The sequence below is a fragment of the Schistocerca piceifrons genome, chromosome X, assembly GCF_021461385.2.
Source record: "Schistocerca piceifrons isolate TAMUIC-IGC-003096 chromosome X, iqSchPice1.1, whole genome shotgun sequence".
Classification (NCBI taxonomy): domain Eukaryota; kingdom Metazoa; phylum Arthropoda; class Insecta; order Orthoptera; family Acrididae; genus Schistocerca; species Schistocerca piceifrons.
Window position 1 is genome coordinate 873234615 of NC_060149.1, and position 27304 is coordinate 873261918.

The 27304-nt window shown below is 39.0% G+C and overlaps 1 protein-coding gene across 2 annotated transcripts in view; it reads left to right on the forward strand.

The window, feature by feature from the left end:
- The window catches only part of LOC124721571 (polypeptide N-acetylgalactosaminyltransferase 16-like), a 555752-nt gene extending 536522 nt beyond the window's left edge, over positions 1 to 19230 (forward strand). The window contains exon 13 of one of the 2 annotated variants that reach the window (XM_047246612.1): positions 18510 to 19230. In XM_047246612.1, coding sequence (XP_047102568.1) covers positions 18510 to 18683 — 174 coding nt within the window. In that variant the 3' untranslated portion in view covers positions 18684 to 19230. The remainder of the gene's footprint in view (positions 1 to 18509) is intronic. The other variant, XM_047246611.1, reaches the window with a different exon arrangement.
- Positions 19231 to 27304: the final 8074 nt, after the last annotated feature.

The following is a 27304-nucleotide window of genomic DNA, read 5'->3' on the forward strand; positions in this document are numbered from 1 at the left end:
TACTATCTAACACTTATAACTGTTTCAGCTGCGGATCAAGTAATCTAACAGCCACTAAATGTTTCTGTATATGAGGAGCCTCATTTCAAATTGTATTATGTCCACCAATGGACAAAACTGAGTACAGTTTCTGAAGTGATGTTTCATGCTGTGAAGTCAGGTTGTAACAAATCATATTCACTAACAGTGTAAATAGCTTTTGAAAACTAGCTGTTGTTTCAAATCATATTCAGTCCTCTATATTGTGTGTTTGAAACCATATCGTGTCCAACATTAACACTACATGAAGCTGATTAGTTACATTGCTCAGCTGGTTGTACGATGATGAGCAGGCTTTCCTTGACAATGCCACATGTTCAGTAATGACAGTTATCTTTTACTTGAGGACTGTGTGCAAGGGAACAGCTTTTTTGTTCAGGCAGAAATTGTTATTGGTGATAATTCAAGAGATAGCCGAAAGAGTGAAAATCTACATCTACATCTACATTTATACTCTGCAAGCCACCCAACGATGTGTGGCGGAGGGCACTTTACGTGCCACTGTCATTACCTCCCTTTCCTGTTCCAGTCACGTATGGTTCGCGGGAAGAATGACTGTCTGAAAGCCTCCGTGCGCTCTCTAATCTCTCTAATTTTACATTCGTGATCTCCTCAGGAGGTATAAGTAGGGGGAAGCAATATATTTAATACCTCATCCAGAAACGCACCCTCTCGAAACCTGGCGAGCAAGCTACACTGCGATGCAGAGCGCCTCTCTTGCAGAGTCTGCCACTTGAGTTTGCTAAACATCTGTGTAACGTTATAATGCTTACCAAATAACCCTTTGACGAAATGCGCCGCTCTTCTTTGGATCTTCTCTATCTCCTCCGTCAACCCGATCTGGTATGGATCCCACACTGATGAGCAATACTCAAGTATAGGTCGAATGAGTGTTTTGTAAGCCACCTCCTTTGTTGATGGACTACATTTTCTAAGGACTCTCCCAATGAATCTCAACCTGGTACCCGCCTTACCAACAATTAATTTTATATGATCATTCCACTTCAAATCGTTCCGCACGCATACTCCCAGATATTTTACAGAAGTAACTGCTCCCAGTGTTTGTTCCGCTATCATATAATCATACAATAAAGGATCCTGCTTTCTATGTATTCGCAATACATTACATTTGTCTATGTTAAGGGTCAGTTGCCACTCCCTGCACCAAGTGCCTATCTGCTGCAGATCTTCCTGCATTTCGCTTCAATTTTCTAATGCTGCAACTTCTCTGTATACTACAGCATCATCCGCGAAGAGCTGCATGGGACTTCCAACACTATCTACTAGGTCATTTATATATATTGTGAAAAGCAATGGTCCCATAACACTCACCTGTGGCACGCCAGAGGTTACTTTAACGTCTGTAGACGTCTCTCCATTGATAACAACATGCTGTGTTCTGTTTGCTAAAAACTCTTCAATCCAGCCACACAGCTGGTCTGATATTCCGTAGGCTCTTACTTTGTTTATCAGGTGACAGTGCGGAACTGTATCGAATGCCTTCCGGAAGTCAAGAAAAATAGCATCTACCTGGGAGCCTGTATCTAATATTTTCTGGGTCTCATGAACAAATAAAGCGAGTTGGGTCTCACACGATCGCTGTTTCCAGAATCCATGTTGATTCCTACATAGTAGATTCTGGGTTTCCAAAAACGACATGATACTCGAGCAAAAAACATGTTCTAAAATTGTACAACAGATCGACGTCAGAGATATAGGTCTATAGTTTTGCGCATCTGCTCGACGACCCTTCTTGAAGACTGGGACTACCTGTGCTCTTTTCCAATCATTTGGAACCTTCCATTCCTCTAGAGACTTGCGGTACACGGCTGTTAGAAGGGGGGCAAGTTCTTTCGCGTACTCTGTGTAGAATCGAATTGGTATCCTGCCAGGTCCAGTGAACTTTCCTCTGTTGAGTGATTCCAGTTGCTTTTCCATTCCTTGGACACTTATTTCGATGTCAGCCATTTTTTCGTTTGTGCGAGGATTTAGAGAAGGAACTGCAGTGCAGTCTTCCTCTGTGAAACAGCTTTGGAAAAAGGTGTTTAGTATTTCAGTTTTACATGTGTCATCCTCTGTTTCAATGCCATCATCATCCTGGAGTGTCTGGATATGCTGTTTCGAGCCACTTACTGATGTAACGTAAGACCAGAACTTCCTATGGTTTTCTGTCAAGTCGGTACATAGAATTTTACTTTCGAATTCACTGAACGCTTCATGCATAGCCGTCCTTACACTAACTTTGACATCGCTTAGCTTCTGTTTGTCTGAGAGGTTTTGGCTGCATTTAAACTTAGAGTGAAGCTCTCTTTGCTTTCGCAGTAGTTTCCTAACTTTGTTGTTGTACCATGGTGGGTTTTTCCCATCCCTCACAGTTTTACTCAGCACGTACCTGTCTAAAACGCATTTTACGATTGCCTTGAACTTTTTCCATAAACACTCAACATTGTCAGTGTTGGAACAGAAATTTTCGTTTTGATCTGTTAGATAGTCTGAAATCTGCCTTCTATTACTCTTGCTAAACAGATAAACCTTCCTCCCTTTTTTTTATATTCCTACTAACTTCCATATTCAGGGATGCTGCAATGGCCTTATGATCACTGATTCCCTGTTCTGTACATACAGAGTCGAAAAGTTCGGGTCTGTTTGTTATCAGTAGGTCCAAGATGTTATCTCCATGAGTCGGTTCTCTGTTTAATTGCTCGAGGTAATTTTCGGATAGTGCACTCAGTATAATGTCACTCAATGCTCTGTCCCTACCACCCGTCCTAAACATCGGAGTGTCCCAGTCTATATCTGGTAAATTGAAATCTCCACCTAAGACTATAACATGCTGAGAAAATTTATGTGAAATGTATTCCAAATTTTCTCTCAGTTGTTCTGCCACTAATGCTGCTGAGTCGGGAGGTCGGTAAAAGGAGCCAATTATTAACCTAGCTCGGTTGTTGAGTGTAACCACCACCCATAATAATTCACAGGAACTATCCACTTCTATTTCACTATGGGATAAACTACTACTAACAGCGATGAACACTCCACCACCGGTTGCATGCAATCTATCCTTTCTAAACACCATCTGTACCTTTGTAAAAATTTCGGCAGAATTTATCTCTGGCTTCAACCAGCTTTCTGTACCTATAACGATTTCGGCTTCAGTGCTTTCTATCAGCGCTTGAAGTTCCGGTACTTTACCAACGCAGCTTCGACAGTTTACAATTACAATACTGATTGCTGTTTGGTCCCCGCATGTCCTGACTTTGCCCTGCACCCGTTGAGGCTGTTTCCCTTTCTGTACTTGCCCAAGGCCATCTAACCTAAAAAACCACCCAGCCCACGCCACACAACCCCTCCTACCCGTGTAGCCGCTTGTTGCATGTAGTGGACTCCTGACCTATCCAGCGGAACCCGAAACCCCACCACCCTATGGCGCAAGTCGAGGAATCTGCAGCCCACACGGTCGCAGAACCGTCTCAGCCTCTGATTCAGACCCTCCACTCAGCTCTGTACCAAAGGTCCGCAGTCAGTCCTGTCGTCGATGCTGCAGATGGTGAGCTCTGCTTTCATCTCGCTAGTGAGACTGGCAGTCTTCACCAAATCAGATAGCCGCCGGAAGCCAGAGAGGATTTCCTCGGATCCATAGCGACACACATCATTGGTGCCGACATGAGCGACCACCTGCAGATGGGTGCACCCTGTACCCTTCATGGCATCCGGAAGGACCCTTTCCACATCTGGAATGACTCCCCCCGGTATGCACACGGAGTGCACATTGGTTTTCTTCCCCTCTCTTGCTGCCATATCCCTAAGGGGCCCCATTACGTGCCTGACGTTGGAGCTCCCAACTACCAGTAAGCCCACCCTCTGCAACCACCCGGATCTTGCAGACTGAGGGGCAACCTCTGGAACAGGACAAGCAGCCATGTCAGGCCAAAGATCAGTATCAGCCTGAGACAGAGCCTGAAACCGGTTCATCAGACAAACTGGAGAGGCCTTCCGTTCAGCCCTCCAGAATGTCTTTCACCCCCTGCCACACCTTGAAACGACCTCCCACTCTACCACAGGTGAGGGATCAGCCTCAATGCGGGCAGTATCCTGGGCAACCACAGTCATAGTCTGATCGGGGGATGCGTGGGACGAGCTGGCCGTCCCCGTTGAACCCCCATCCAGAACCCCACAGTGATGCCCATTGGCAACAGCCTCAAGCTGTGTGACCGAAGCCAACACTGCCTGAAGCTGGGAGCGAAGGGATGCGAACTCAGCCTGCATCCGAACACAGCAGTTGCAGTCCCTATCCATGCTAAAAACTGTTGTGCAAAGAACGTCTGAACTAATCTACAGAGAGCGCAAACAAATCGACACAAAATTTAAACAGTTATTAAAATACAAGATTGCCTAGTAAATGCAGTATTGCTGCTACTTGCGCACTGCTGACACACTGCTCGGCGGCGGAAGGAGACTACGCGATTTTACACTATTCAGGTACTAAAACGCGATGCTACAACTCTCAAATGCTATAATATGCCAGAAATTTATGAATTAGACAATGCAAGTGCCAAAAACACGCAAAGAAATTAAGAATTAAACTATGTAGCAAATGAGTGAGCTAGGAGTATACGACTTGCTGCTGCTTATCCAACGACGGCAGGGAGCACACTGACTGTGACCAACCGACACTGGCCATTCAAAACAAAAACAGAAGACAAACGACTACGCGAATTTACACTATTCAGGTACTAAAACATGATGCTACAACTCTCAAATACTATAATACGCCAGAAATTTATGAATTAGACAATGCAAGTACCAAAAACACGCAAAGAAATTAAGAATTAAACTATGTAGCAAATGAGTGAGCTAGGAGTATACGACTTGCTGCTGCTTATCCAACGACGGCAGGGAGCACACTGACTGTGACCAACCGACACTGGCCATTCAAAACAAAAACAGAAGACAAATGACTACGCGAATTTACACAATTCAGGTACTAAAACGCGATGCTACAACTCTCAAATACTATAATACGCTAGAAATTTATGAATTAGACAATGCAAGTACCAAAAACACGCAAAGAAATTAAGAATTAAACTATGTAGCAAATGAGTGAGCTAGGAGTGTACGACTTGCTGCTGCAGCTGCTTATCCAACGACGGCATGTCATAGCAAGAGCAAGCATTCCCTGCAGGGAAACAGTGACTGTTGAAATTACAGTTTTTCAGGACAGCCACAAGTTACACTCACTATGTTTAGCTGAATGGTTTCACTCTTTAATGCTCACATTAAATTAAAGAATCAATAAAATATACTGACTGTGACTTTTGGCTGTCCTGAAAAACTAAAAACCAAACATATCCATCAACTTAAATCATAATTGAGCAGAGAGTATTAAGCAAAGTAGACTGATGTGAATAATTTACCATGCAAACAATTTGGGGTTGACTGGAGCAGCATAGGAGATTTAGATTTCTGTGCTAACATCTTCAATTCAGTTGCTAGGATAACTGGCAATGAGGAAGAATTTTGTACATCAGTTTGTGTTTGTTTGGAAGAACAATGAGGACTGAATCAAATTTTAAGCAAAACAAACAGGATGACCATTCTAAACACTCTATAAATCAAAACATTTAACCAGAAGATTAAGATTTTGGACTAACAGTTTTGTCAATAATAACAAAATTGAGTATTTAAGTAATACAATATACAGAGTGATTCAAAAAGAATACCACAACTTTAGGAATTTAAAACTCTGCAACGACAAAAGGCAGAGCTAAGCACTATCTGTCGGCGAATTAAGGGAGCTATAAAGTTTCATTTAGTTGTACATTTGTTTGCTCGAGGCGCTGTTGACTAGGCGTCAGCATCAGTTGATGCTAAGATGGCGACCGCTCAACAGAAAGCTTTTTGTGTTATTGAGTACGGCAGAAGTGAATCGACGACAGTTGTTCAGCGTGCATTTCGAACGAAGTATGGTGTTAAACCTCCTGATAGGTGGTGTACTAAACGTTGGTATAAACAGTTTACAGAGAATGGGTGTTTGTGCAACTACCCGAGGTGATGGATCGGCTGCCAGGCAGCCCGTGACAGAGCACTTCATCACTGGCCTCCAAGAAGCCCTGATCTTACCCCCTGCGATTTTTTCTTATGGGGGTATGTTAAGGATATGGTGTTTCGGCCACCTCTCCCAGCCACCATTGATGATTTGAAACGAGAAATAACAGCAGCTATCCAAGCTGTTACGCCTGATATGCTACAGAGAGTGTGGAATGAGTTGGAGTATCGGGTTGATATTGCTCGAGTGTCTGGAGGGGGCCATATTGAACATCTCTGAACTTGTTTTTGAGTGAAAAAAAAAACCTTTTTAAATACTCTTTGTAATGATGTATAACAGAAGGTTATATTATGTTTCTTTCATTAAATACACATTTTTAAAGTTGTGGTATTCTTTTTGAATCACCCTGTATTATTGAGGAATCGTAGCAGAAAGACAAACAGATTGTAGCCATTTGGTTCTGAGTCAAGTGGAAGGACTGAACCAGAGACTTTGAATGTTCTGTGACAAGCAAGGCTGTGACTTCATGGACAAAGTTTGAAGCATTTCTGAAAAGCAGTGAAGCTCACATAATACTAGATACAGGAAGCTCATTGAAATCTGAAATTGATAGCAGTGAGATTTTTGGGGAAAATTTCAGTGTATATCAAAATGACAGGCAATTGAGAAATGAATGTGGTGTATTTGTCACAGTCAACAAGAAACTCAGATCCACAGAGATAGAAATTGGAGCTGCATGTGAGATTGTTTGGGCAAGACTCAGTATCAGGGATGGGCATAAAATGGTAATTGGATCCTTATATCACCAGCCACCAGACTTGTCTCTTGATATAACCAAAAACTTTAGAGAAAACCTCAGTTCACATGTACCGAAGTTCCCCAGTTGTACTTAATCATCAGTGGAGACTTTAAACATTCAACAAATAATTGGGAAAATTACATTTTGTTAGTGGTGGGTACAATAAAATATCCTGTGAATCATTACTAAATGCCTTCTCTGAAAACTACATAGAACACCATTCAGAATGAAAATACATTGGATCTAATGACAGCAAATAGTCCTGACCTCTTTGAGGATGCCCACATTGAAACTGGTATCAATAAGCATGATGTGATTGTGGCAATAATGATTAGCAAAGTACAAATACAAACAAGTACAAACACAATAACTTCATATTTAACAATTTTTGAAAAATTTCTGAGTTAGGAGTAATCAGCTTTTTTGCTTCTCCTGTAAAATTTTGTTTTTTGGAGATAAATTAATTTGAAAAATGCTCCTCCTATCAAAATCAGTGGGCAACAAACCACACAAGAAGTCAAATGATAAGGTACGAGGTTACATGTCCTTGAAATCTTTCACAGCAGTATCCCTTAATAAAATCTTCTTGGCTTTCAGGCAAAATCATTTCAAACCTAATCTTCAAGCTTTTAACAGCTATCCCCCAGCATCATTATCATCAGTAGCACAGCTTCAAATGTTGGGACTGGCACAGAATTCTGCTTATATAACAAAGGTGAATATGGGTGCTGGACACTTGTAGAGAAGTGGGAGCAGCCATTTCAAATGTGGTGGCAGCCCCTCATGCCCCTCAGACATCACTCTGTCCTGCAGCAGGCCCATGTTGCTAAAAGCTGCCCAATTGTTCATCATGTGCATGTGTCATTTCAGCCCCCCTCTGGAAGATGCTGCTGTCTGTTGGCTACATAATGAATATCCAGAGGACTTTCAGCTGATATTTATTTATTCCAATGAAAATCAGTTGCCTTACAGCTGTACATTATTTTGATGTTTATCTCATGTACTTACAATCAATTTCAAGGCAACATTGTCTCATTTTCTGACACCTGGTAGGCGTGCATCATGAACTGAATTCCATAAGTACTGTAGCTGTCATTCCATCAAGAAAGGTGCCTATGATTTGTCTGCCACACAAATTGATATTTTCGTGTCAAACAGCCTCTACTCTCTGTATAAAAACTATGTCATTTTCGCTTCAACACATGAATTATCAAACAGTGTGGCAGACACATTATAGGCACCTCCCATGTAGGAACAACAGTTACGGTACTTAGGGCATTCAATTTGTGTAGTACACCTAACAGGTACCTGAAGATGAAATAATATTGTCTTGAAATTGATTCAATGCATATAAGAAAACATCAAAATTTAAAAAAAGAAAATTGCAGCAGTAAGGCTAACATTCAGTAGTTTTACTCCTGGCAACAATGATGGAGAATGCTGTCAAAGGCTTGAGGATATTTGAAATGACATGTCTTGAGAACCAAGAAGATTTTACTCAGCCTGCTATTTTCTATGTGTGATCACTATTTGTGAACCAGCTCAGAAATGTGATTAATAGAAGGCAATAAAAAAATAGGCTGAACATGAGTATAATAAATGTTTCTAGTCTTGCAAAACAGAAGAAACTATTGGAGTTTTGTGTTCCAAGTTTCCTTCTAATGATGAAACACTGGAAATGTAAGTTCTCACAATACTGGCCTCAATATGAGCAGTGTTTGGTAGTGTTAGCAGAACGTTGTCCCATACTGCTGTACATTTCAGCAGATTGTTCTGCTGTTTCTGTAGTGTAATGAACTGTCTCTCAATTTGGTGCTGTAATTCCTCTTGTTGTGCTGTTGCTGCTGCAGCATCATCTGCTGCTGACATAACTCAATAGACTTTGTGTCCATGATGCACTAATAAAATTCATTGGTTCAAGTCCTGTCATAGCTTAACATTAATTAGGCAGGTCACTGCCATAAACCACATACATTGTAGGAACAAAAACTATCACTAGCTCAATGCTAAAAAATGCAGTGGAGTGTAGACATTATGACTGGAAGTAACATGTATCTAAATCATTACTGATGAACTAAACAAGAATCATCTTATTCAACAACACACAATCAAACAGAGTTCGAAATGAAATTCCATGCCCAGAAAAATGAAATAACAGTTGTATTAGAGAACTGGTATAATGATAGCTTCAATGAAAAGATACAAGCTCCTGATCTACCAGCTTGGCTGGGTTGTAATTTCCTGGAGAGAGCTAAGGGGCAGTACCGTAAAACATGTTAACTGTGACCTCTTGGGTCAAGATAGCGAATGACAGAACTGTATGTCAAATGGATAAAATCAATGCCTCTCTCCAAGTCTGTCTCCATATTGCTGGAATGGTGTTATATTAAAGTTTACGTGTGTCAGATAGTACATTACATAAAATTAAGACTGTAGACAAAAGTCATAAACCCTGGATGAAGCAAAATATTTGCAGGAGTCAGTCAACGGAATGGCCTGCAATACTTGCTGATATGAACATGATTGGGCATCTTGAGACCAGTTGAAACTTGTAGAACACCACTGCAGGAAACTTCCTCATGTAGTGGGTGATATTAGTAACAACATCTCAACCACCAGGTGGACAGCATGCCAAGGAGGAAGCAAGCATATTACAATGCAAGGGGTAGAGCATCATGATAATGATTTTGATTTGAAAGTTGTGAGAAGCTGTGCACTTCCACACAGACTGACTTTACTTTGGTCATTGCTTTGTTTTCATTTCACAGGAACATAATTTTTTTTAGTTTAATATATCCTTCTATTCCATGCTTTACAGGAATCAATCTACACATGTTTGTAGATATACCAATGATGCAAAACTCTTTTTGAGCAGTTCAGTTTGTGAAATTTTGAAATGTAATGTGACCCACTACTATAAACCATTTATCTTTTTTTGATTTTTCCATTTATCCCATTTAATATGGGATCCACTCTTTTCAGGATTTGGCAAATTTTATTATTTGACTGAGTGGCAGGGCACCCTTCTCAATACCAGTCATGCAGGAAACCTAAGGGAGAGAAGTTGTGCATCCCATCTGTATGTGAATCATGCAGATATGTGTGTTATAATATTTTGTTGGATGGAATTTGGGGACCTACCCATAATTTGCCTAAATGAACATGGTAAATCACCTAATAACCCTACTCAGGCTGGCTGATGTACGAGCACATGATCATTAACCCACTGCACATGTTTGATCCAGTTCTGGCTCCCCTACCTGTCTGACAAGCTAGGCCACTGTACTAATAGCTATTGTACTGCTATACATCATCATAATTATTGTGTCCCATATATGTTCCTTAGGGCTCAGGCGAGGTGAATTTGCTGGCAGAGACATGGACATGAACTCACTACCACACTCCTAGAAATACTGTAGCATGATTCTGGCTTGTGACATGGACAATTATCCTGTTAGAATGCACCATCATCATCAGGGAAGACATCAAGCATGAAGGGATGCAGGTGGTCCAAAATAATATCCAAGTAGTACACAACTGTCATAATGCCTCTGATTACCTCTGGTCCCTTGGACATCCAGGTAATTGTCCCCAATAGCATATTACTGCCCCACAGGCCTGCTCTCATGGTGTGGTGCATGGTCATTGCATATCCATACACAACCAAGTGCTGATAACCTCGTTATTGAGTGCCTGTCAGCTTACAACATCTCTCCTCCCCCCGACACAACTGTCAACCTGATGTAATGAGAAGCATGGTTCACCTGATCTGATAACACATTGCCATTAGTCCAAGATCCAATCTCAATGATACCTAGCCTTTTGCAATCCTAATTTGTGATGCTGTTGGGTCAAGATAGGAACATGAAGGGATTGTCTACTGTGGAGTTCTGTTTTCAACAATGAGCACTGAATGGTGTGTTTCTGAAACACTTACTCTTGGACAACCAATGTACACTATTTTTGGATCTACACAGATTACCTCCTTTCCTGCTTTACAGAGCAAACAAGCCTCCAAACTCGACATTTTGTGATGAGATATGGACATCCAATGTCCTTAAAAAAAAGTTTTCATAGATTCTCATGGCAGTAGCACATGAAGAGCTGACCAGCCTTGCTGTTTCAGATCTGCTTGTTCCCAGGCACCAAGCCATAACAATCTGCCCTTTGTGAAAGTCAGTTATGTCAGTGCATTTCCACATTTGTAGCCCATTATCTTGCTAGAATGTTTCCCTGTTTGTTTCCACTTGTCCCTTCTCAGCTTACATACTTTTCTTACAGCATTACATGACCACAGTGTCATCAGGTGACACTCAATCTCACAGTGGCCAGTCTCATCAGTTTATAGGTTACAAGTATATTTATATCAAATATGGTAAAAAGCGTTAGCAGACGCCCATCTTTGTTTAAAAGTCATATCTGAAAGTGGTAAATCAACAGAGATTTTGTTTTCTCAGTTTAAAAGAAATATGTGGAGCAAAACAGAAAAAAATCAGTAGCTATTCACAAATTTTTAAGGCAATCTGTTGATGACTCTTACTGCAACTTCTAAACATAGACTTTACTTCAAGATCTGTCAGAGAAACTCAGGAGCTTTTATCCCTAATTACACAATGCATCACACAGCCTGGCACTAAGAAAATGCCAATGTAACTAAAGCTGTAACCTTATATTCTGTATTTCAAACTTTATTTACACAGGGAGACCATGTTATGTTACCACACAAACTTTCACATAGATGACACAGAACGGTGATAGTTGAAAAACAATGGAAATAGCTCTGGACAAATGAGGTACCAGGTCCTAATGAAATTTCAATAGGATTTAAAGTTGCTGTTGCTGCAGAATTCCTCACCAAAGGTAACAGCATGATGCAGAAATGCTACACACAGTTATAGAGGAACTTCAAAATTGTCCACTCAATTGATTATACAATGAGTGGAGATATTTAATTGAGTGATGGAGGTATAAATCACATTGAAATCTTAAGCTAAATAATTTCGCAGCTTGGAAATGTATGTCCTTCCCTAGGGCTGGTTCAAGAACATTTTTTCATGCAAGTGACATCTTATTTACTTATTTATTTATTTAGGATCCATGTCATCATACAAATGATATTGAACTTGTCATACACAGAAATTAAAAATATGGAATGTACAAAATGAAATTGAATACAACATATACCAGTAAATTTATAATTTCTTTGAATTTGTACAGAAACCAGACGGCAGTTATAAGAGTAGAGGGACATGAAAGGGAAGCAGTGGTTGGGAAGGGAGTGAGACAGGGTTGTAGTCTCTCCCCGATGTTATTCAATCTGTTTATTGAGCAAGCAGTGAAGGAAACAAAAGAAAAATTCAGAGTAGGTATTAAAATCCATGGAGAAGAAATAAAAACTTTGAGGTTCGCCGATGACATTGTAATTCTGTCAGAGACAGCAAAGGACTTGGAAGAGCAGTTGAACGGAATGGATAGTGTCTTGAAAGGAGGATATAAGATGAAAATCAACAAAAGCAAAATGAGGATAATGGAATGTAGTCGAATTAAGTAGGGTGATGCTGAGGGAATTAGATTAGGAAATGAGACACTTAAAGTACTAAATGAGTTTTGCTATTTGGGGAGCAAAATAACTGATCGTGTTCAAAGTAGAGAGGATATAAAATGTAGACTGGCAATGGCAAGGAAAGCGTTTCTGAAGAAGAGAAATTTGTTAACATCGAGTATAGATTTAAGTGTCAGGAAGTCGTTTCTGAAAGTATTTGTATGGAGTGTAGCCATGTATGGAAGTGAAACATTGACGATAAATAGTTTGCACAAGATGAGAATAGAAGCTTTTGAAATGTGGTGCTACAGAAGAATGCTGAAGATTAGATGGGTAGATCACATAACTAATGAGGAAGTATTGAATGGGATTGGGGAGAAGAGAAGTTCGTGGCACAACTTGACTAAAAGAAGGGATCGGTTGGTAGGACATGTTCTGAGGCATCAAGGGATCATCAATTTAGTATTGGAGGGCAGTGTGGAGGGTAAAAATCGTAGAGGGGGACCAAGAGATCAATACACGAAGCAGATTCAGAAGGATGTAGGTTGCAGTAGGTACTGGGAGATGAAGAAGCTTGCACAGGATAGAGTAGCATGGAGAGCTGCATCAAACCAGTCTCAGGAATGAAGACCACAACAACAACAACAACAATATGAATGTTGTGTAATAATTACATGTAGAATAAATAATAATAAAGATGGTAAAGTAGTATAGTATAAACTGAAACATGCAAAGGTAAAAACTTCTCACATGATTTACCACAAATGTTCAAATCTGTGTGAATTCCTAAGGGACCAAACTGCTAAGGTCATTGGTCCCTAGACATACACACTACTTAAACTAACTTATCCTAAGAAAACTACACACACCCATGCCTGAAGGAGGACTCAAACCTCCGGTGGGAGGGGCCACGCAATCCGTGACAATATGCCTCAAACCGCACAGCCACCCCGCACGGAGATTTATCACAAAACTGCAGTATGTATATTGGAGATTAGTTTATAAAATCATTTTCTTGGTCTTCAAGATATTCATTTACTGAGTAGCAACATTTATCAATTACAAATTTTCTAATTTAAAATTTATGCCATCCTGTAAAATACTTTAACATATTGAGATAATGCATTGTAGAGCTTAATATCCATATAGCTTACACACTTTTCAGTTTGTGATCTTTTTATTTGTTCTATGTGGATATCATTCCTGTTTCTTGTGTTATATTTGTGACCATCAGCATCTGTGTGGAGATTGCTTAGATTTGCTTTGGTCAAGAGTACACATTTAAATATATAGAGTGATGACAAAAGTAAGTATTCCTGATTTCCTGAAAAGAGATCTGCAGTGATGTTGTGTAGGACTGTGGCTTATTATTTGAGCAGCCTGTGTTTGCAAGATAAAAATTTCTTTTAAATTAGATTTTGAACTGGTACAGAATGCTGTCCCATATGAGGCAATGGAATGAAAAAAATGTAAAGTATGCCATTCTGATGCCTTCTAAGTCTGTGTGTAAGGAGTCTTACACACTTTTTCCAGTTCATAGCTTCATCTAGATGCTTTCCCAACAGTTTTGCAAACTGCACTCTCTCTATTAGTCTGTCATCTAGTTCTAGATGAATGATTTAATACTGAATCTTTTTACCAGACTGTATGTAATTTGTTTTCTTTGCATTCAATGTAAGTTTGTTTGCACTGAACCAAGTCTCAATACTTTTTAAGATTTTATTAGTAGTGTAATGTAATGAGTTTTTAAAGTTGCTCACTATTTGATGTGTGTCATCTGCATATAATACAATTTTGGCCATATTATACTGTAACTCATTCATATACGTGAGAAAGAGTAGTGGTCCTAAGATGCTGACTTGGTATACTCTTAAAGAAACTTCTTTTGCTTTTGAAACTAACCTTACTTGTTTATTTGAATTAACAGTGATGAGCTCTACAATCTGAGATCTGTTTTTGAGATATGACTGGACCCACATTTTAGCTCTTCCTCTAATACCTACTCCTTCAAACTTATCAAGGAGGATTTAATGGAAGTTGGTATCAAAAGTGGTAGACAGATCTAAACTAATCCCTACTACAATTTTGTTTTTCTCCAAATTTGTAATTGTTTCTTGAGTGTAGCCTATGACTGCAGCTTCTACGCTGCATTTTGCACAGAAATTCTATTGATTACAATTTAAAACTGTATTGTTGTCTAGGTAACTAGTGACTCTTAATTTCATCAGTTTCTCTAATATTTCAGAGAAAGCAGAAAAAAGTGATATAGACAGAATTTTTCTATTTTATCTCGATTTTTTAATAGTGGTCTCATTTTTGAGAGCTTTTGTGACTGAGGAAACACACCTTCACTGAAAGATAAATGGGCAATATGTGCAAAAGATTTTGAAATCTGTGCTGCAGTGTTTATTATTACTGATTCATCTACACCTGCTGCCATTTTTGGTTTTAAGCCTCTAGTCACCCTAATCACTTCACGTTCATTTATTGCAGGAATTCGGAGCCACTCCCCCCTTCTACTTTTCCACACAAGCACCACATCATTTGACACCCTCTCCCTTTTCTCTCTCTTCCTCATACATTACCTGTTATTTGTTGAGCTCTTGGTAAGACTTTTAAAAATAATCTGAATTGTTGAGCATGGAAATGAGCTGTTTTCACTATAAATTATGATACACCCTGAGTACAAATTCTGTACAAATGGTACTTCTGGCACCCCTCTCACCTTGGCCCACCAAGTGGTCACTTGTGATGCTTGGGCCTTGGACCAGCCCTGTCTGTCCCTTTTGCATATGATTAGCATAGGAAAGTTAAAACAACATTGCTTCTGTGTCATGTACAGAAACCAAATAAATTCTCAAACATATTGCTGGTATGCCACTTGCAATCTTATTCCATACACAGATATCCTCAATGTGCTCACTAAGTGAGGTGACACAGCCATAAGACACTGGACTTATATGTAGGAGGTCAGCGGTTAAAATCCCCGGTCAAGATTTAGCCCTTCTGTGACTTTCCTAAACTGTTTAATGTGAATCCTGAGATGGTTCCTGTGAAAGAATGTGGCTGAATTCCTTCTCCATTCGTCCCCAATCCAAGCCTGTTCTTGATATTTAATGACCTCATCATCAACATGATGCGACTCCAATCACCCTTCTTTTTCTTTCTTTGAATGATCTCAAAAATATAAATGCAAATTACTGTAAAAGCCACATTTTTTTCTAATTAAACACTGCTACATAACTTCAGAGAACCATTGTGTCACATAAAATTGTAAAACAGTTTTGCTATTCTGGATATAGACTACCTGACAAAAATGTGAAGCACTTAGAAGGTGAGAAGGGAATGAAATGAAACTTCACAGGTTGAGATGTACATGGTCATTATTTCAGTGATTACAAAATTGAGTCAAGCATATAAAGAATTTGGCAGTATGAGCCCACTTATCAGTACGATGTTGCACTCCCTCTAATCTGGATGCACACACTGATTCGGTTGGGAAGGATGTCATAAAGTCATTGTGTACTCTCATGAAGAGTCCCCAAAGACATCAGCTAGAGATAACTACCAAATATGTTGAAAAGCCTATAAACAGGCACCAAATTTATACACTAAGAAAATTATACAACGAAAAGTAGCAAACTCAAATAACAAAATAATCAGTATGGAACTGTATAAATGAGAGATTTAACAGAAAAACAAACCTTAGTGTCAGCAATATCCAACTGAAGGGTGATAGTGTAAATGTTTTAGAGCATTAGTGGCCAGCAGTGCTTTTAATATGCTTTTTAGTAATTGAGGTAGCATATGTTTGAACTTTGGAGCTGATGAGGAGCTAATGACTTCAGACCTCCTTACCAGGTACAGAAATTAGTATACAGGTATGAAACAGATAATCTGAAACAGAACAAATTATAAATTAAGTGTGGAATGAATTCTCTACTGCATGGGATGAAATTTCCTCCATTATCTTAAAATGATGGAAACACTCACTCAGTCCTGTTCTGGTACATCTTTTTGATAAAAGATTGAATGGAGTTGTTTTTCCATCTGAATTGAAGTATACAACAGTCAGCCTATTACACAAAAGGTAGTACCAATAAAGTTGAAAACTACCAACTAATCAGCTTAATTATGATCTTAAGAAAAGTATTAGAAAAAATTATTGCATTAAGATTAGAAAATTTTCTTATCCAAGAAAAAGTTTTAAAAGAAACCCAACATGGTTTTATGATAGGCTACTCAACAACATTTGCCATATGTGACCTAGTGCATACAATATTAAAGAAATTAGGTGAGAAAGGAAAGATGGCATGTTTGTGCCAAGATTTATCACTTCCATTTGATATTTCATCTCATGAGCTTCTACTTGATAAACTGGAAACTTATGGGCTACAAGATATACATGAACACTCACAAGTCACACACAAAGTGGTCAACATTATTAAGAAGTACAACTTCAGTCCAGTTATCGTAAAGTGCAGTGTGCCCCAAGGGTCAGTTCTGAGGCCTTTATTGGTCATGTTATATATTAATGATCTGTCCACATGGCACAACAAAAGGTACTTAACTATGCAGATTGCACAACAGTTGTTCATTGGGGACCCAACAAGAATGATCTGGCCAATAATTTTTCTGGTGTATTATTCGAAGAACTAATTCCAAGATAAGCACTTAAGCTTAAACATTAGTAAAAGAAAGCCAAATGAACTTCCAAATAAATCATCAAACAGATGGAGTGCAATGGACTGTTGTATCTGATGATGGTGCAGAAATACAATTGGACAATAAAACTTTGTTTGGTGTAATTTTAGACAGATATATCTCTCAGGAGCATCACATTCATCTTTTATGCCAAAAATTAAGAAAATCAATTTACACAATAAGGACAATGTTGCAAGTTCTCAGTTATGAGCAAATTATTATTATCTAACTATGCTTTAGTGCATCCATATCTCACATATGGAATTAAAGTGTGGAGGTGTGCTGCTACCAAGCATGTAAATAGAATGAAGCTTCCTGGCAGATTAAAACTGTCTGTTGGTCCAAGACTCAAACTCAGAACCTATGTCTTTCATGAGTAAGTGCTCTATCAAATGAGCCACATGAGTGTCTCCACAGCTCTACTTCCTCCAGTACTTTTTCTCCTACCTTCCAAACTTCAGAGAAGCTCTCCTGCAAAAATTATGTATGTATCTCATTCTAGCTCATAAAAGGGTTACTCCAAAAGCTATCAAATTTTCTTTTTTTGTGTATGTGTAGAGAGAACTCAATTTTTCTGCTTTTCCATGAGTGGTTTCCTTTAATCTAAAGGTATTAACAAGGAGTAATATACAGAATAACACACAGATTACATTTGATATGGTGAAACTAATAGAGAACGATTTTGTAAGCTTTTGTAAATTTTTAGCCAAATAATATTCTGAGATGTGTTCATCTTCATAAAACCATATACTTGATATATGAGTTAATATATTTAAATTTGCAGCAAACCGGTAAATCAATAGAATAGTTTCATCCCCTGTAGTTTGTGTCTGATTGTTGACATTTATGATGAGGAGTTTATCTTCTCACAATACAATCATTTTACTATAATGTCTTTCAAGTTTTGTAGTCTAGCATTTTTAACAGGATACTTATAAAGTACATACACTATTTTGTTCTTTTGTTCCACACATATTTGTTCCCCTGTGAGGAATTACTTGTCCCTTTAGCAAATGCTTTAAGAACTTGAAGTACTTTTATCGCTTTATTCATGCAGGACAAACATTTCAGAGATATAAAAGTTACAGAATTTACCTGTTTAGAAAACCCTTTTCATCTCAGCAAAAATTTTAGTGCCCAAAGTCAGTAAATTCATTTTCACAAGGAGACATAACATAATTGATGCAACCGCTTACTTGCCACAGGTATCTTTAATACAATAAATGAACTTGAAATTTTGTTAGTGAGACTGTTCTAAAAATCAAGACAGTATGTTCTTTACTGAGTACAAGTGACTTGTTCATAACTGAAGTAACTTGTGTAAACATCAATGTTAACATGGCTCTGAAGGAAGTTTAACTGATAAGTGTGTGTTTTAGGAATGGAGTCGACATGGTCGAGCAGTAATACTAACTGCTAGAGGGCAGTGCCTTGAAACAGGAATACAAAGTGAAGTTATGTTATCAGAGTGTCGGCTTGGAGCACTGTCACAACAATGGGATTTCACTGTGGAACTTCAAATGCAATATGATTCCTCCGTCCGGATTACGTGATTGTCATAATCAGTTTAAAACATATGTAATAAATCTCATGGAAAAAGATGAGATAATCAACATTATGCTATACACATGTTGTCTTTTTTGTATTTAGGCTACATGTATATGAAAATAGCATTTAGCTATCAAAACTATGTTTTGTGGTGATGAAACAAGAATGTGTAAATGAAAAATCATTCTAATTATAACAGAGACATTTACATAAATTAAATTCACTTCAGGGGCATTATCTAGATAAAATAATGAACTGAGTTAACAATTAAGGTGCTTAAGATGTTAAAGATATAAAAATGTCAATTAATGGCTGTGAAAAATTGAACTAAAAAGAACCTTATTTATTTTAATGCCATGATGAACACATGAATATTGTTATTTATAATCATAGACAATGAGATAATACAAGTATATGTGATCTGTTATTTTGCAGATCAGACTGTACATCACAAGTAGAATTCTAAGTTCTCTACCAGCTTCAGTTTGGAATATACTTTCCAAAACATGATTAAGCTAAGACTGTTTCATTCCACAGAGCTGTCACATTCTGTAGTTCTGGTTTATAATAAATTTGTTACTTAAATTTAAAATGTAGTAATATTCTGTAATTTCCCTTAATTCCTGACCAGCTAGAGGGATCTAGATATTACCTGGAAAGGTAAATACACAGTGATCAAATAACTACGACACCTTTTGAGTTATACCTCATAGTGGTGCAAATAATAAATAACTTTTAAGCTTCATAACAACAAATCCAAATTACCTGTACTGGACCAGTACAGTACTTTTTTAGCCTCATGAGCTACAAAAATAATTTATTTAGACTCTAGCATAAAAGAAAGTCATGCTGTGTGTATTCCTGCAGTATTACAAGGTAAGCTAAATAAAGTGCATAGTTCAGTTGTAGAGGACATTTATGACTGAGTTTTCAAGCGAATGTGTAAACTTATTACTTACTTTTAATTTTTGGAATGTCTGGTCACTGAAGCCTAGACTGACAGGCTCTTGCAAACCGATGACAGAATTAATCTCAGCAGTGGATAATGATTTTGAATGGTTTCTACTTGATGCTGAATGAAAATGATGATGATGGATACTGGATTTAGAATTCCTTGAGAGATGATTAGTTACCATCCTCCTTCCTTCATATACGAGATGTCCAGCGTAAAACAGTTTTCTTGCAGTCTTGATTTTTTAAGGGAGAGTAGGTTGTTGTGGGAAAGGGGATGAATCATCAGAAAGATCTAGTCACTTCACATTGGCGTGCAATTAGTGCAGTCACGGTTTTTCATGAGTAATGAATTTGAATACTGATCTCATTATCCTGGACTAAATCTATCAAATATAACAGGGTGGCAAGACAGCTAGGAGTGAGCGACAGTTCTCTGCCAAAAATGGATGTAGGTGCAGCAGAAGAATGTCCTGGTGAGGTTACTACCACTTATTTATTGATGTTTGTTTACAATCAAGGGACTTGGGGAACTGCAAATGATGATGGTGAGCAATGTGAATACTCTGTCACCACAACCCTCAGCATGATGGCCTCTAGTTGCTTATAGCCCCTGGACAAAGTACAGGCTACCCAGCAGCAGTAGCTGTGTGTACAACCAGCTGCATCAGGTTGCAGTGTCCCAGAGTGAGACGTCCTCAGTTGACACCTCGACAGAGGAAGGGATGGCTGGTCCCTCACATCATACCCCCAAAATAGCAACAATGCACTGAGTTGCCTGAGCATTCAGGTGCTCGGGCCATGGGGAATGGATTTGAGGCCTGGTGTCAATAGATATGGCTGCATTATCAGCATGGCACTATCCATCACAGACTGGGCATCACATAACTGCACCAGCTGTTCAATGATGATTAAACGCAGCAGCTCCCAGCTGATTATGTGGTGGTGGCTGCATATGTATATCGTGCCAAACAATCTGGAACAGAGGCACTGACTGGCTGTCATATCTGCCAGTAGTACTTCCTGAAGGCTTAGTCATGCAGGGGTATGCACAGTCTGACAACACAGAGACGGCTGTTTCCACTGATCACACAGTGCAATGACCAGTGCCATCTGACTCTGGTAGTGGCCTGGTTACTACTCTGGCTTCCTCTTCTGCTGTAGTTTTAGTCCCTTACAATTCCTCTTTCTAAGAAAAAATCTGCGCTTGGATTTCCATTGAAAATTTTGCTGTATCATAAGCACTAAATTATTCACACTTCACTAATGGTGTCATTTGCTCCTTTTTCACTATTTATACTTTTTCTGAACATGCTAGCTCATGACTCATACATGGAGTGTTCATTCACAGTTACTTCCGTCCTTTGTCAGACTGTTTCTCATTGGTGAGCAGCTTTTAGCTCCATTACAGGGAAGGGATCAGATATCAGTGCGGCTTCCTAGAATTAAAGCTGACTTTCTCTCATCTACTCCTCCTGTATCATCGTCTACAAGTTTACACTAATAATTACTAACTGTCATGAATGACTACAATGTGCTGTAGGCTAAAGCCTTCCTTAACCTGTGGGGAACAAAACTGACCGTTGTGAACACAATGGTATGTGCACTGCCGTATTGTTTTTTGATTCTGACCTGCATGAGATCTGTGGTTTGCACACTGTCCTTTTACTCCATATTCTTTTATCTTAGTAGTCTGGAACAGCTTATTTACAGCAGTAGATCACAGTAACCATGCTTCAGTCATGGTCTCAAGACATTTTGGCTGAAAATTTTATCTGAAGTACTATAACCTATTATGCTTTTCATTGTTAATTAATTCTTTATTTAATTCCTCTCACTCTCAGAGACATATCCAGTGATAACATGGACACTATATCAGACCTACCTGTAATGTACAACAGACATATCATTTTCCAAGCAACAGATGCTATATCACCCCAGCTGTATGTTATAAATTCCTTTACTTCCACATATCTTTTGGCATCTGATAGATTTTCCCACTTTGTCACTTCTTTTGCTTGCTTGGCTATTGTTGGTGAATCGAGCCCTATCATGGACATTTCTTCTTGAGGGACCTGGGACAGTGTAACTGGTGATATCATGTCTAACAACTATTGTCAATCCATGGGTATCTCAGCACTTTTACTGTTTTGAGACAATGCCACATGATGTGAAGACAGTGAAACCTAACCACGCATGGGTTTCAAAAAAGACATTCATGTGAAACCCAGCTTGTGCTATTCATCCATGAAACTCTGAGGGCCATAGACACAGGTTCCCAGGCAGATGTCGTGTTTCTTGACTTCTGCAAGGCATTTGATATAGTTCCCCACAGTCGTTTAATGAACAAAGTAAGAGCATATGGACTATCAGACCAATTGTGTGATTGGATTGAAGAGTTCCTAGGTAACAGAACGCAGCATGTCATTCTCAATGGAGAGAAGTCTTCCGAAGTAAGAGTGATATCAGGTGTGCCGCAGGGGAGTGTTGTAGGACGCGTTGCTATTCACAATATATATAAATGACCTTGTGGATAACATCAGAAGTTCACTGAGGCTTTTTGCAGATGATGCTGTAGCATATCGAGAGGTTGCAACAATGGAAAATTGTACTGAAATGCAGGAGGATCTGCAACAAATTGACGAATGGTGCATGGAATGGCAATTGAATCTCAATTTAGACAAGTGTAATGTGCTGCAAATACATAGAGAGAAAGATCCTTTATCATTTAGCAACAATATAGCAGGTCAGCAACTGGAAGCAATTAATTCCATAAATTATCTGGGAGTAGGCATTAGGAGTGATCTAAAATGGAATGGCCATATAAAATTAATCATCAGTAAAGCAAATGGCAGACTGAAATTCATTGGAAGAATCCTAAGGAAATGCAGTCCAAAAACAAAGGAAGTAGGCTACAGTATGCTTGTTCGCCCACTGCTTGAGTACTGCTCACCGGTGGGGGATCCGTACCAGATAGGGTTGATAGAAGAGATAGAGAAGGTCCAACAGAGAGAAGCGCGCTTCATTACAGGATCATTTAGTAATTGCAAAAGCGTTATGAAGATTACAGATAGACTCCAGTGGAAGACTCTGCAAGAGAGATGCTCAGTAGCTTGGCTTTTGATGAAGTTTCGAGAACACACCTTCACCGAGGAGTCAAGCAGGATATTGCTCCCTCCTATGTATATCTTGCAAAGAGACCATGAGGATAAAATCAGAGAGATTAGAGCCCACACAGAGGCATACCAACAACCTTTCTTTCCACGAACAATACGAGAAGGGAGAACCGATAGAGGTACTCAAGGTACTCTCCGCCACACACCGTCAGGTGGCTTGCACAGTATAGATGTAGATGTACCATTGTGACACTCTATTATTGTTCTAATTTATCAGAAGTGTACCATGGCTTAAACCTTTCTTGATTAACTAGGTAGTAACAGTTAACTATTTTCCCTAGGGGTCACATTTTTCCTGATTATCTCTCCTAGTATTTTTGACTTAGCCATGACCTTAAATCCTAAATTAAACCTATCTTTAATCATTAATATACACGTTACTCCTATTATCTTCCTTGGTCTAAAGCATGCGCTCTATACACTTCCTACTTTCAATGAAAAAACTTATGCCTAATCTGCCTTACCCTTAAGAAATTACCAAAGTTTTCAGGGTACCCAAGGTTTCTAACCTCTGATCCAAGCACACACACAGCTGGCTGGTGTAATGCCCTATTAACACAGATTTTATACTTTTCAGATGATTTCTTCAAGTTGTAGTTATTTTTTTCTTGTCAGTTAGTGTGAGTGTGAATAGCAGTTATCCTTATATTTCCGAATCTGGAAATATTTATGCACAAGAACTCAGTGGCACATTTTACCTCAAGAGAGAAACATAAACTGTCTCATCAGCTTATCACACAACTTAAATGTAAAGTTAAAGGTATAAATAAAGCAGTTACATGTATACTACTTCCTATATATATTTTTTAAATGGCATAGTGCATACCAATAACAGGATATTCTGATTCACATATTTTACTTACAAAATCTTCTCATGTCAGGCAGAAAACAGTATATTAAACATGCTGAAAACATGTCTATTCAATATTGTGGTGTCTACAACACTGCCACCACATAATCAGTACAACATCAATGAGTACTCATTTATTACAATAACACAAAATCATTACTTCCAGTTCAAGTATGACACTTGTCAGAACCTGTTCTGGTTGAGAACAAGTCCAATACACAACATACTCACTCTCCAGAACTAAACACTATCTAGAGCTAAGTCTATTATTGTTCTCGCTAAGCAGTCATGGCTACAGAACTGCTGTACCCATGGACTGTAGAATCCAGGTGAAGACTGTGGATCACAGATTCGAGACAAGAGTGCTGCTAACTCACTGGAGCATGAGTTAAATAGCCATGTGGATTGATACTGGGAATCTGCATGATTGATTGTGGCTGTCGGGTGATATCACGTATCCACTCATGGCTTCTCAAGCAGTGATGTCATCCCTCATCCTGATTGGTGCACATGACAGAGATGCACAAAGTAGTGCAGTCATCACTGGGAGCCTCTCTTTAATATGGTTAAGTACTCACTGCTTTTGCTTCACCACCCATGACAGAAGGGCAGACTACCCGGCAGGAGCTGTGGTGTAGCACACAAAGTTTCGATAAATGTGCAAGTATTGCAGTTGGAAGTGTAGAAAAGTGTTCTTTAACTTATCTAGAAATAACATTTATGACAAGGCAGTAGATGCAACATTGTTCATTCAGCATCACATGTATGCTAAAGATTATCTAATGATTCCAATAAATTCCAAACCAGAAGACTTGTTTTTCAAATGACCAATTGTGGAGAAAATGCATCCATCCCACCCAAAGCAGGTAGCCACATAAACAGTTAAATGTGGAGCCATAATATGTATTTTGTAAAATTTTCATTAAAACTAACGTTCATAACCATACCTACATGTCCCTTTTTTTATTATAAAATGCCCAAAAAAGATTTTGCACTATCCTCGTAACTTGCATAATTGTCTTTTTATCAAACTCCCTTTCACAGTTCTCTTTGGATCATAGGAAATCACTATGTACAAGCACTGATATAACAGAAGTAAGCTTAGTTCAATTATTTGCATGTTCCATGGATAATAACTCAAAATTCTTGCTCTGCTGTAGAATGAATCGGTTTACAGTGTAATGCATTTTCTCAGTAAAAAATATTGTAATATGCTGACCATTTACATGATTATCTTAAGCTTCCTTTTTCATACAGTGTTTTATACATAGTTATATCCCCCCCCCCCTCCCCTCTCTCTCTCTCTCTCTCTCTCTCTCTCTCTCTCTCTCTCTCTCTCTCTCTCTCTCTCTCTCTCTCTCTCTTTCTCTCTCAATACAAACAGGTGTTATATTTATGACTGAATACCTCGCTCCTTTCTGTGCCATACTATGGCTGAGTGAAGGATAGTACATCTTTTCTTCTTCCAGTATTACATTTATGAATGTTACCATTGTTCTTGAATTGGGACTGATTCAGCAGCTGCTTGTAAGCTAGGTTGATTAAAGAGTTGTTTATAGCTTAGCACACACTTTTATGGCACAGATACTTATTGTTCTATGGGTTGTTGTCCCTGAATATAATGTTACAAGGTATTAGTGAACTGAAATGGGAAAAGTGGATGAACTAGTTGCTATTTTCTTCTCCAAATCTGATACTACCCAAAATGCAAAAGTTTCAGAGCTTAGATGTTTAACAAGATCTGTAACACATGACTTCCAGTTCAGGTTCTTATCAATATAACCAGTTCAGAATTTAGAATATTCTGTTTCATTTATTGACTTATACTCAGACATTATTTCTAATGGTGTAGACAGACCCTGGACAGTATAGAACTGCATGCACTGTGTTTTATCCCTATTCAGTGAGAGACAATCTGCATAAAACCAGTTATTAATTCTGAAGAAAAACTTTACAGCTTTTCAAGTGTTGAAGTTTACCCATTGTCTTGATCATAAGACTTCCACCATCAGCAAAGAAAAACATTCCTGCCTCTTGGATTTACACTATGTGATCAAAAGTATCCAGACACCTGGCTGAATATGACTTACGAGTTCGTGGCTCCCACCATCAGTAATGCTGGAATTCAATACGGTGTTGGCCCACCCTTATCCTTGATGGCAGCTTCCACTCTCGCAGGCATATGTTCAATCAGGTGCAGGAAGGTTTCTTCGGGAATGGCAGCCCATTCTTCACGGAGTGCTGCACTGAGGAGAGGTATCGATGTTGGTCACTGAGGCCTGGCACAAAGTTGGCATTCCAAAACATCCCAGAGGTGTTTTATAGGATTAAGGTCAGGACTCTGTGCAGGCCAGTCCATTATAGGGATGTTGTTGTTGTGTAACCACTCCACCACAGGCTCCGCATTATGAACAGGTGATCGGTCATGTTGAAAGATGCAGTTGTCATCCCTGAATTGCTCTTCAACAGTGGGAAGCAAGAAGGTGCTTAAAATATCAATGTAGGCCTGTGCTGTGATAGAGCCATGCAAAGCAACAAGGGGTGCAAGCACCCTCCATGAAAAACGTGACCACACCAAAACACCACCACCTCCGAATTTTACTGTTGGCGCTACACATACTAGCAGATGACGTTCACTGAGTGTTCACCAGACCCAACCCAGTCATCGGATTGCCACATTGTGTATTGCAATTTGTCACTCCACACAACATTTTTTCACTGTTCAATCATCCAATGTTTACGCTCGTTACACCAAGTGAGGCGTCATTTGGCATTTACCAGCATGATGTGTGGCTTATGAGCATCCGCTTGAACATGAAATCCAAGTTTTCTCACCTCCTGCCTAACTGTCATAGTACTTGCAGTGGATCCTGATGCAGTTTCTAATTCCTGTGTGATGGTATGGACAGATGTCTGCCTATTACACATTATGACCCTCTTCAACTGTCGGCGGTCTCTGTCAGTCAACAGACGAGGTTGGCCTGTACACTTTTCTGCTGTATGTGTCCCTTCACATATCCACTTCACTATCACATCAGAAACAGTGGACCTATGGATGTTTAGGAGTGTGGAAATCTCATGTAGAGATGTATGACACAAGTGACACCCAATCACCTGACCACATTCAAAGTCTGTGTGTTCCACGGAGTGCACCATTCTGCTCTCTCACAATGTCTAATGACTACTGAGGTCACTAATGTGGAGTACCTGGCAGACAGTGGTAGCACAATGCACCTAATATGAAAAACATATTTTTTTTGGGGTGTCCGGATACATTTGATCAAATAATAATAATAAAATTTTATTGTCATTCGGCTGATTACAGCAATAGACAAAGTCAAGAGCATATATTTCTACATAAACCACAATATTGATGTAAATTGGTTTACATGAAATAGGTACACATTAGACAGCAGTATTTTCATCTTCAAAAAATTCATCAGTGGCGTAAAACAGATTGTTCACTAGTAGCTTGTATAATTTAGCTTTAAAAATATTTACAGGCAGTTCTTTAAAGTCAGCACTTAGTCTATTAAACATCCTTAGTCCAAGAACTAGGTAGGAGTTCTGCAATTCTGATAATCTATGATATGGCACATCTACAGATGTTCTGTTTCTAGTATTGTGGCTATGAATATCACTTCTCACC